Raw genomic sequence first — 12,424 nt, forward strand, 5'->3', positions numbered from 1 at the left:
TCTACACGTGAGGTCGCACCACGTCTCTCCGTTGTGGACCGGCAGATACCGTTCCACAGAGGGTCCAGCTGTGTTCGTCTACGGCCCGAGGTTCTGTGGGCACTGGGTCTAAGACTTTGGATTCTCCCAAGACACCGTCGGCCAGATGGGATACCGCCAGCGACTTCTCTAACCCCCCCCTCCTACTGTCTTACAACCAGCGGGACACCCCCCCCCCCCCCTTAGTGTATCCAGCTATAATCATTTAAGTACTATCGCTATCGTTTCCTAAATATTCCAGGTTGTATACTTACTCCCTGCGCAACCAGAGATTGGACATTCAATGTTGATTTACCTACGAATACTCATTTGCCATAAAAGTGCATACTTAACATTTCAAATCATAAATGTAATTAAGTGAATGTTGTATACACCCTTTGCTGTATTAAATATTCGATTTGGTCCATTTGTGTTGGTTCGTTTCATCAGGTGGGAAAGTGTTCATCATACTTATATCTTGTACTGGGTGGCCAGAAGTTAAAGTACATGAGGTAGTGGTATTAAATATCATATCTAACAATACAGTCAGGGAATTGTACCCCTCAGCTACAATTATCAATAATCAAATAGGATCGATGCCACGTAAAAAGATCGATTCATATTGCGATACTCTTATTTTGAAAATCCGGCGACGTCATCGCCCCGCGCCCAGTGTTGTGAAACTCAAACTCCGTTTAACATCAACACAGCAGTAGCGTCTAGAGCAGACCTGGGCATTGTACGGCCCGCGGGCCGGATGATTCTGACCGGCCCGCGAAAGATTACATGATAATATTTTTTTTTAAAAAAAAATTAAAAAAAATATATTTTTTTAATATCTTTTTTTTTTTACTTTTTATTTTTTATGTCAACGTTCACACGCACAGTATACGCTTAGGAGACATGCTCAGAAGATGTTGGTTCTCTTTGGATCCACCTACATATGTGAACAGACATTCTCAGTCATGACGTTTACCAAGTCCAGGTACAGATCCTCTCTCACTGATGAACATCTGGCAGCTGTGCTTCGCATCTCCACCTCAGACATGCAACCTGACTTTGATGGACTTGTTAAAGCTCAACAGAGACTGGATTTCTCACACTGAATGAAAAAAAAAAAGAACTGAAGAACACTAAAATGTGGAAATATAACAAGTGAAATGGGACACTTGATATTTTTTTTTCTTTTTTTTGCACAGTTCTGAAAACATTAAATGTTTAATATAGGCATGTAAAGTAAAAAAGGCTACAAAACTGGGACACTTTTCTTTACACAGTTCAGTGACATGTCTTGTTTATTTTTGCTATAAGATGATGTGATGTCTTTAGAAAGCTAAGAAAATCCTTGTTTCAATAGTATATGAAACTCAAAATGCCCTTTGTTATTAATGTTTCACATTTTGTTTATCATTTTGGAAATAAATTCTATTTGAATAAATAATATTTTTGAAAGCTAACTGCACCTTTTAATTGCCAAATAATAACATACACTCTTACCAGGGGTCAAAACAATGCCATTTACTGCTTTTTATATAGAAATAAAATGTATATTATGCATAATTGAGTTTGGAATTTTGGCCCGGCCCCCCAACATATTTTCAGTTGCTCATTCGGCCCCCCGGGAAAAATAATTGCCCACCCCTGGTCTAGAGCAAGACTAGTGTGCCTATTCTGTGACCCAAAACATGTCCCTGCTGTTTTATTCCACAACGGGTCCAATGCATCTAACCTGCTTTGCAATCCTCGTCACTCCATTATGCCCACGTCGCGTTAAAGATCGAAGATAACGTTACTTTAGCGTGAGCTAACAAGCTAACCCAGTGCCATAGGCAGAGAGAAGTGGGGACTGGGAGGGTGCATTCTCTGGGATAGCCCCACTAACAGGATCTGGCCGGTACTGCACCTTGGGACTCCCAATATGCTTTTCCAGCCAAAATACAGCTCTGTGACAGTGAATAGGATATTAATATCGAGAAAAAAAAGAAATGAACCAAAAACAGTGAACAGGAGGTCTATTTGTATTAAAAACAATATATTGTTTTTCATTTAAATGTCTGGAAGAGCTCAAAAATAAAAATGTCATGATATTTCCATTGCCCTTTTTTTTGTTGATTTAAATGTTACTGATTGTATTAAATGGGCACATAATATAGTCTCATATCGATCGCAGGCACCTGAATCGAATCGTATCGTATCGTGGCAGACTGTGTGATATCGGATAATATCGTATCGTTGTCCAAAGAATCGATATCGTATCGTATCGTGATTAAACTGGTGATTCCCACCCCTACTGCTGATATCAACAAATGCTCCAGCAATAGTAGAGTTCATGATAAGTTACCTCCGTTGACTCGGTAGCTCACGTTAGCTCACGTTAGCTCTAAACTAAATAGTTCACTGAGGCGTTGTCTTAACGTTATCTAGCCGGCTAGCAGTGGCTACAGATAGCTCCTGATATCAATGTCTTATAACATTGATTCGATGCGTATTTGAGCTGAGGGCTTGCTGAATGTGATTTATACCAATACTAGGGTCCAGCTGCAGCGCCGGAGAATCCTGGCCGTAGCTGGAGGCTACTCGAGTACACACAGACAGTGGAGCTGTTTGCAGATAGCGAGCATCTTGACTTGTTGCGTGGTGGCGATGTCTCGCAGATAATACAAGTACAAGTCTAATTATATAATATATATATTTTATAAAAAAGAATTATATAAAATAATTAAAAAAAAAATGTTTTAATCAAAAACGATCGGTATCGGATCGGTATCGGCCGATATGGCTCAAGACGATCAGTGATCGGTATCGGTGGCAAAAAACGTGATCGGGGCATCCCTAAAGCAAAGTGTTTAGTTTGTCTAATATTTTAAAAGGTTTAAACTTTACAACACTGACAAAGTTGAACAAAGTGCTGTACAAATCCCACAACATAAAAATATACAGTCACTAGTGACACATCCACAACTGCCCTCACCAATTGTGGTTGGCAGATGATGAATAGTATGCTGGTCCCCATGCTTCTTACCAAGGGTTAAGTGTGGATGCAAGGAAAGTGGAAGTCAGTGCAGTACCAGACAGTGTCTGTTGCAGAAGAGGCCTGTATTGCAGTGGGGCATGTGGATGTGCTCATGCAGCGTGGTGCATGAACTCCAATGTCATTCAAGAGACTAACGGTGAAGAAACCGATCTTGATCTGGATGTTGTGGTGCGGCCGCCAGAAAAAAGCACATCAACAACGAGATCTTCAGCACGTGCACTGAGGGCACAGGGGTGTACAGATCGCCGTCTGTAACCAGCAAACCTTGAGTCTGAAGAGCCTTCTAGGTCCTAACGCAGACCTGGGCATTGTACGGCCCGCGGGCCGGATGATTCTGACCGGCCCGCGAAAGATTACATGATAATAAAAAAAAATAAAAAGAAATATTTTTATTTAATATTTTTTTTTTTTTTTCATGTCAACGTTCACACGCACAGTATACGCTTAGGAGACATGCTCAGAAGATGTTGGTTCTCTTTGGATCCACCTACATACAGTATGTGAACAGACATTCTCAGTCATGACGTTTACCAAGTCCAGGTACAGATCCTCTCTCACTGATGAACATCTGGCAGCTGTGCTTCGCATCTCCACCTCAGACATGCAACCTGACTTTGATGGACTTGTTAAAGCTCAACAGAGACTGGATTTCTCACACTGAATGAAAAAAAAGAACTGAAGAACACTAAAATGTGGAAATATAACAAGTGAAATGGGACACTTGATATTTTTTTTTCTTTTTTTTGCACAGTTCTGAAAACATTAAATGTTTAATATAGGCATGTAAAGTAAAAAAGGCTACAAAACTGGGACACTTTTCTTTACACAGTTCAGTGACATGTTTTGTTTATTTTTGCTATAAGATGATGTGATGTCTTTAGAAAGCTAAGAAAATCCTTGTTTCAATAGTATATGAAACTCAAAATGCCCTTTGTTATTAATGTTTCACATTTTGTTTATCATTTTGGAAATAAATTCTATTTGAATAAATGATATTTTTGAAAGCTAACCTCACCTTTTAATTGCCAAATAATAACATACACTCTTACCAGGGGTCAAAACAATGCCATTTACTGCTTTTTATATAGAAATAAAATGTATATTATGCATAATTGAGTTTGGAATTTTGGCCCGGCCCCCCAACATATTTTCAGTTGCTCATTCGGCCCCCCGGGAAAAATAATTGCCCACCCCTGTCCTAACGGTATGTACCTGAGATTCTAGACTCACCAAGTTTATTACCTTGCTATGCATCCAGTTGTTGTGCCATTCTGACCTTGTGTCTCTTTCCTCCTCAAGTGTCTCCTGTGCCCCATTGGATTCCTGGGCCTGTCCTCGTCCTCATAGACACCAGGATTCTAGTGCCCCATGCAGCCTTGACTACACCTTGTCTCACGCCATAGCCTACACGCACACTAACAACACTTCCAACATTCCCATTCTGCACACAATATGCACTACACACGCTTTGCACTCATACACATGGTCAGGGACACATTTCATATCCAGAATTCCAGTTGCACCATACACGTCCCAGAAATGTCCCTCCCTCTTCCAAATAAACACACATTTTGGCTTGAACCTGCCCAACCCCTGAGTTGCTCTGGTTCCTTCCGACCCTAACACTGGATACATCTTATTGTTTTAGTTTTTATTTATGTTTAATGTAATATTTTGTATACATACAATGGTTATATTACTGGGAAGATGATCCTCAGTAATCCACACAAATATTTTGTCTTATCATGGTATCCAAGTGTATTGTCAAAATACAACATTAAAAAGTAAAAAAGCGGAGCGGCTGGGTGGCGCAGCGGTCTAAGCGCTCGTCACCAACGTGTGAGACACCGGTATCGAATCAAGCTGTCAGCGTTGCCTCCGGCTTGGTCCGGCCGTCATACTGACTCAATTGGCAGAGTCAGTAGGAGGGGAGTCGATGGGTGGTAATCTGGTCGTTGTAAACAACGACTCCTACAGGTCGGTCAGGGCACCTGCACAGCAAGGACAGGAGATGTCGAGGGTAGTGTGAGCCTCCCACACGTTACACCTCGCTAATGAGAGTCCGCGCTGGCAGGTGAAAAGAAGTGGCTGGCTGACTCTGCATGTATCGGAGGGGACATGCGATAGATTTTTCAACCCTCCCTACGACCGACCAGTGGGGGGCACATGCGAGCAACTATCAAGACAGGGGAGGGGGGGAATTGGCACGACTAAATTGGGATGGGAGAAAAACAGAAAAAATTTGAAAAAGTGGATCAAGAAAAAAAATATCAAAAAGCATTAGCACGAAAGGTCACTTCGAGAATCATATAGATTTCCGCTTGGACATAACCTGTGTAGTATTGCACTGTATCAAATTACTGTGCTCTAACTTGGCAAAAGTACCTAGCATACATTGGAGTCATGATTCCTAAATTATTTGGGCTTCTATCTCATGTTTCCAAGCTGATATTCACTCTAAAAACATTCTTTTAGGCGGAAATTGAATTTGACATTTTTTCAATGGTCTAGCTCTATTTTCTCTGACACAGTAACATCCATTTACATTCTGACACTTCTGCAGCCATCCCACTGCTGTCACCTTTCTTTTGATACCAGGATTATCTATATGGCCCTTGTGATTGGGGAGATATTCTATATTTATTGTGGGCATGTCATTTCGGGCAGGCAATCTGAAAAATTTGCCTGAAATGTCCTCTAAAAGTCACAAAATAATTTTTCAAACTTGTCAACCACCCTAGAACATCTCACATAGGTCCCCTCTTACCAAAACAATGTGTTGACAGCTTCTACCCAAACATGGCAGCAAAAGTGTTAACGGAAGCACTTTTCAGGATTGGCCCCCTGACTAATACTATTGGGATTCGTTGGGAGCAGCACAGAGTCTCGACTCGGTTCTTTTATTTGGAATATAATGACTGTATACGCAAAAGTAGCCTAGTTTTAAGTTAAAATATTATAAATCTACATGCCTTGAGGATGTCATTCTTTATATAGCCTGCCTATCAGTCAAACAAAAAAAAACTGATACCGTGATATATACCGTTACCGTCTATGCTTCAAATTATACCGCAATATAAATTTTAGACCATACCGTCCACCCCTAGTTCAGAGTATCGGGGAAACTCTTATTCCGGGGCTGTAGAGAGCATTCAGACTGGAAACATCACTGCCTGGTTTGGAAACAGCAGGGCACAGGACAGGAAGGTCCTCCAGAGAGTGGTGCGCTCAGCAGAGCGTACTATGGGTATTGCACTACCACCCCTGGAGGACTTATATAACAGGAGGTGCAAATCCAGAGCTTGCAGAATAATGAAAGACCCCCACCACCCCAACAACAGCCTGTTCAAGCTGCTGCAGTCAGGCAAGTGCCTACATACACACGCAACAGAGACTACGGCTCAGCTTCTTCCCCCAGGCCATAAGAACACTGAACTCTCCACACACAAGTACACATGAGCACACACATGCTGCAATCGCACATCTTATGTCTTTTTATTATCTGTTTTTTATGTCTATTTTATTATTAGTATAATTGCACAATCTGAAGCGGGCATGACCACCCGCATTTGACTGTGTGTGACAAATAAACCTCTTGAATCTTGAATCTATCAGTCAGTCAGTGGTGTGCGTGGGCTGAACAAACAACATCCATCCCTTTGCGCAAGTTATATTTTGAGAAGGGGGTGAACTTGGAGTTTTGAATTAAGTTCTGCACGTGTGTTCCGTTATTGGTTAAAGTAACGTTGTATTCCTTCGGTACACAGCACGTATTGAACCGAAGGTCACGTACCGAAACAGTTCAGTACGAATTCATGTACCGTTACACCCCTACCATGTACTGGTGTGTCCCTCTGTGATGGTCTGTAAGCAGCTGGGTCCTTCATCTCAAAACTCAGGTAGCCTTGAGGAAACTTACCATGAGTATCTTCATATAAATCTTCACTGTGCCAGTTGTTCTCACCATGCGACTGTCGTGGTCCTGGCTGGTACATCTCTAAGAGAGAGAAACAAATAATATTTAAGCAATAATACACGAGAACCAGTGGAATATCAGGAATATTGCCACGAGCGGCTGTGATGCGCCCGCAGCCACGAGAGGCAATATTCCTGATATTCCACTGGTTCTCTTGTATTACTGCTTTTATACAGCAAGTTACACCGTCGGGAAAAATATAGGATGAATACAGACAATTATATGGTCTTTTATATCGATTTTAGTGAAATCTTTTTTCCTAAAGGTGTATTTTTGCTATGGAATTTCAAATGGAGTAGGCCAGTGGTTCTCAAACTTTTTACACCAAGTACCACCTAAGAACATAGCTGGCTCTCCAAGTACCACCATATGGCCGACGTTAAAATACAGTCTATTCAGCTATGCACAGTTCACGCAGGAGGCAAATGTATTCCTAATACCATTATTTATTGTTAACTTTTGTCAGACACAGCCACAATGTACAAAGGGGTAGCACTAGAACTAGCAAACTCTTCCACACAACTCATACAATGCAAGGGGCATTGAGAACATAATAACTAACATTCTCACATAGCAAGTGAGAAAATCAGCAAATGTACTTAATTCTCTCTCTCACACAGCAAGCAATTGTCCTTCAATCTCACACACAATGTTGTTGTCCATTGACAACTCACATAAGCAGGGCCGGACTGGGGAAATAATTCAGGCTGGGAAATATAGTGTGAAATATAGCCCCAGTCAGGCCACTTTCTAAGTGGGGGTCCCCCACCAGGAATTATTTTGTTACAAAGACTTAATTTCCTGCATTCTGGTGCAGAATCTTTTTTTATTTTTACCCTTTAAATGCCAGTGTTTGTGATGGGCATCACACATTATTGAAAAAATTATAATAAAAAACACATTCAATACATTTTTGAATTGTAACCCTTTAAATGCCAGTTTGTGTGATGGCATCACAAATTATTGTAAAAAAAAAAAAAAAAAAAAAAAACACAAAAAGTAAAATATTTTCAATATATCAAATGCAAAGTACATTTTCTGGGGGGGATTATTACAGGCTAGGCATGTGTCAATGATTAGCAACAACACAGATTTTGATGGATTTTTTGTAATGTCAGATTTAACAACAACTCTTCAGAAAAGTGGGAGTATTTCATTTTGTATCAGACATTACAAAAAATCTAAAAATAAAAATAGTTATGATCAGGGCTGAAGTTGAATAAAAGATTTATGACTGTTTAGACTGCATTACTCTGTCACATCGATCTCCTGGTTGTTCCCCACTTAGGTTATCTAACTATCGCGCCACCACAACTAGAAACACTGGCCTGGCCTGCTTCTAAGTTCAGTGGCCTGACTGCCAAAAATAAATAAATAAATAAATAAATGTTATTACATTTTTTCAAGTACCACCAGCAGTACCACCAAGTACCACTAGTGGTACGCGTACCACAGTTTGAGAACCAATGGAGTAGGCTATCAACCAGGCAGTTGGTGGTTGAAACTTTCTACAACATTCTAAAGCCAGCGCAGTGGCATATTCATGGTGATTTAACCGTGAGTGTATCATGAATATACTCACGGCTTAGAACGCTCTCGACCAATCACAATGCGTGGTCGGACCTACTTGTTGTATAATTAATAATATTATAATAATTTACTTATTATTAAGGCGAGGCAGTGAATCAGGTTTTCTTTATGGCTTAGGCTGGCCTGAAGGGCCTGAAGCCATATATAACAGTGTTGGTCTTTCGGTCTGTCGTTTGTCTGTCCTCAGAAAAGTAGACCAATAGGCGGCTGGGTGGTGCAGCAGAGATTGCGCTTGTCACCAATGCAAGAGACTCCGGTCTCGAATCGCGGTGTGGGCATTGCCTCCGGCTTGGGCCAGTCGTCATACTATCTCAATTAGCAGAGGTAACGGGTGGAAGTCGATGGGTGGGGATTGGACGTTGTGGACAGCGACTCCTACAGGTCAGTTGGGGGACGCATGCATAGCAGAGACAGGAAGTAGCGGGGGTAGTGCGAGCCTCCCATGCGTTACACCTCGCCACTGAGAGTCCGCGCTGTCTGGTGAAAAGATGCGACATGCTGCCTCCTCGTGTACCGGAGGAGACACGTGATGCAAGGTTTCTATCCTCCCTACGACCGACCAGTGGGAGGCATAGTCGAGCAACGTTCAAGACAGGGGAGGGGAGAATTGGAAAATACGAAATTGGGATGGGAGAAAAATAGGAAAAAATGAGAAAAAGTGGATCAAAAAAAAAAGAAGGAAAGTAGACCAATCAGAGCTGATGATTTCACTGTCATCATACGCTGAAAAGTAGACCAATCAGTAGAGATGCAACGGTATGAAAACTTCATATCACGATTATAGTGACCAAAATTATCACCACCTGAGTTGTTGAAGTAGTTGGGAGGAGGAAGGTAGGGGTATCCAGCATATCCGTCTGCTCCCCAAGCCACTGGAAACACAGACACTAGTCAACAGAATCATCTGAATGAAACACGTTCTCACAAATGTGCCAAAGGACCCCAAGAGGAGAGAGTGGTGATGAAAAGGAGGAGAAAGAATATTTAAAGCCTGCTTATTTAGTGACAAGATTAGTAGCACCACCCATCCGGAAAATACACCTTTAACAAGGTGCTGGAGGCTAAAGAGTAAAAAACAAAAACACAACTTTCACACACTTACCGTAATCCATGGCAACTTTCAGTGTGATAATCAAGCTTTCAATCCTAGACTTTCAAAGTGTCAACTGAGTGCTGAGTGCTCCTTTTAGACAGTGTAAAATGACCCCACCAAGCCAGCATTTGAATGGGGGGGGGGGGGGGGGGGGGGGGGGGTTTGAAGATGGCAATTTCATCAAATTCTCAGTGCTGCTTTTATAATAACTATCTATGGAGTTCCCATCTGCAGGGAATTAAGGCAAATGTATACTCAAATGTCTTGTCGCTGATGCTTCGCAGGCCAAGGAGCCTACCGGCAAAGCCTACATGCACCTCTCCTAAAATGTAACTGCATCGGCACTACAAGCACTGCGATTGGTCCAATTTCCATATTTAGCGTGCTCTCGTGTGGATGAGGGATTAGCAAAAAGGTTGTGTGCAACTATAAATACTGGAACCCCCGTACTGGAACTGCAGCTTAACACTTTGGATGCTAACCACGACATAACACGTGTTATCAGCCCACCCCCTGAATGCCCACCACGACAATTAGCGTGATTTTTTTTATTAGCGATCCGAATTCATATTTCATCAACCGAGTCTACCGTTGGGAAACCAGCCCCATCAGGAGCTCAGATGTGAAAAAAGCGCCCCCTATCGTCTCCCAGATGGTAATGCACCCTTTTGGAATGGACTCAATGAAAATGGATGAAAAAAAAAATCCGGAATCCACATTTTACTTCTCACGCATGTAACCGGAGATGATCCCAGTCATTGTGGACCATCAGAACAGCGTGTAATATGTGTTTACAGTATGTAGCATTGGATCAATAAAAGGATAGATTTTTGGAATGGCGATCAGGAATTGGAATAATCTTTTTGGATAACATCTGATCTCAGGTAAGGAATCTATTTTACCAGTCTTAGGATAATCAGACCTGTTTTCACGGAGATATAAGCTTTTCCCCTATGTGTGATGTGGCTGTTTGGCTGTGCGAGCGATCAGGAAATATATCGGATCAGATATCAGATCGCCTATATAGCGTGCATACGTACACATATACTATCGATAATCTAGCGTTTATTTGAAAACTATTCATAAATAGGCTGAAAAATGTGAACGTTTTTGTGTATTCTAGAATATTCCGTTTATTATGGAATATTTTTATTTTCCTTGAAAACGAGGGCTTTTCAAGATGCTATAAAACGGAAATGAACCGATAAAAAAAACAATCCGCTTCGACAATGTTGACTGGAAAATTAGTCATAGATAAGAGACGGGCAGATTAGACACAGCCATAATTTAAAACATAGATTAGGCGATATTAACGCTAACATTGAAGTGGATGCTGGGCATTCAAGCACTAAATCGTGCGCCCCCTGCTGGCACTGAAAGTGTTAAGAACCGATGTGGGAGTCTAATTCAACCCCAAAAAAAAAGAAAGTGCTATAGATAACATTCAGCCACTTGATGTTGCACTAGAGCACCAGCATGTCAGACCAAAGCAATAGTGTGCTTACATAGGGTACAATAATTCAAACATATTTTAGGTTCAACTTTAGGTTGAAAGAAAAATTTGCGAGTGAGCAAGCTGCCATTTTCTCTTTGAAAACGGGAGCAGAGATACATGGACCTCTCAACTAGTAGCACGTTTATCCAATCACGAGCATTCCACGTAGGGAAATGGGAAGTAGAAATGGTAAATGGTGCATTTATATAGTGCTTTTATAAAATGTTTGTTCCTCACATTCACCATATTCACACACCGATGGTAGAGGCAACGATGCAAGGTGTCAACCTGCTCATCAGGAGCATTTAGGGGTCAAGTGTCTTGCTCAAGGACACATCGACACACTGCCCGGGAATCAAACCGGGAACCTTTCAACTACCAGATGACCTCTCTACCTCCTGAGCCACTGTCGCCCCAAGTAGAGAGAACACATGCACACAACACATAACATGCTAATAACATTCATTTCGGACCAGTCCAAATTTTCTTTACTTATAAATTCATAATCAATCGTTTATTTTGGGGGAAAGCAATGCTTTTATTCTGCACTTTTCTAAAAGCTCTGTGGATGTATTATATATATTTTTTTATTAAATCATTCACCTACATAATAAATGTATCTACTACTGTATAGTACCTTCTAGAAAAGTAGGTTTAGTAATGTAGGTTGAGTTATGTATTATGTAGGACGGTGACCCCTGGTGGAACTTCAGCTGCTTTGCTCGTATAATATTTTTAGTTGGCTTTAGCAATCACCCAATTGTTCAAGAATAAAAAAAAATCTCACATGCGTCCTTTTCACCTTGTGATCGTGGTGTTGGGGGGCAAATGCCATCAAAAGGGTGATAATGTTATGACCATTTGGTGACAAACCCATATAATACCCAGTGGTGACTGATATGGTGCATTTCCACTGACCATTAGGCACGGTACAGTACAGGTAGGCTTGCCGCGTTGCCAGTGTTGTTTTTCCAGTACACAACACCCGTGTTGGTAGGAGGAGCTGAGACAATAGAGGAGCCCTCTTTGGGAGGAGTTACTCCACATGCTTGCGTACATTTCAAGACACACAACAATCTGGTTGTAAAAGAGATTAGCTGAAAACAGCAATCGTTTTCATGCATAGATCACTAGATTGACCAACTGCTTTTAATATGAGTTTCAAAGCATTTCCTTGGTGATAACAAGATGTGTTAAAATGGCCAATAGTGCTGAATT

General features: G+C 41.3%; 1 protein-coding gene across 2 annotated transcripts in view; it reads right to left on the bottom strand.

Moving 5' to 3' along the window:
- The window catches only part of fam113 (family with sequence similarity 113), a 51,411-nt gene that overhangs the window by 17,173 nt on the left and 21,814 nt on the right, over positions 1-12,424 (bottom strand). Inside the window, exons 8-9 of one of the 2 annotated variants that reach the window (XM_084332638.1) lie at positions 9,422-9,490; positions 6,972-7,049 (exon numbers count right to left, since the gene is read on the bottom strand). In XM_084332638.1, coding sequence (XP_084188764.1) covers positions 6,972-7,049; positions 9,422-9,490 — 147 coding nt within the window. The remainder of the gene's footprint in view (positions 1-6,971; positions 7,050-9,421; positions 9,491-12,424) is intronic. The other variant, XM_084332639.1, reaches the window with a different exon arrangement.

Source organism: Notolepis coatsorum, assembly GCF_963971535.1.
Source record: "Notolepis coatsorum genome assembly, chromosome: 17".
Lineage (NCBI taxonomy): Eukaryota > Metazoa > Chordata > Actinopteri > Aulopiformes > Paralepididae > Notolepis > Notolepis coatsorum.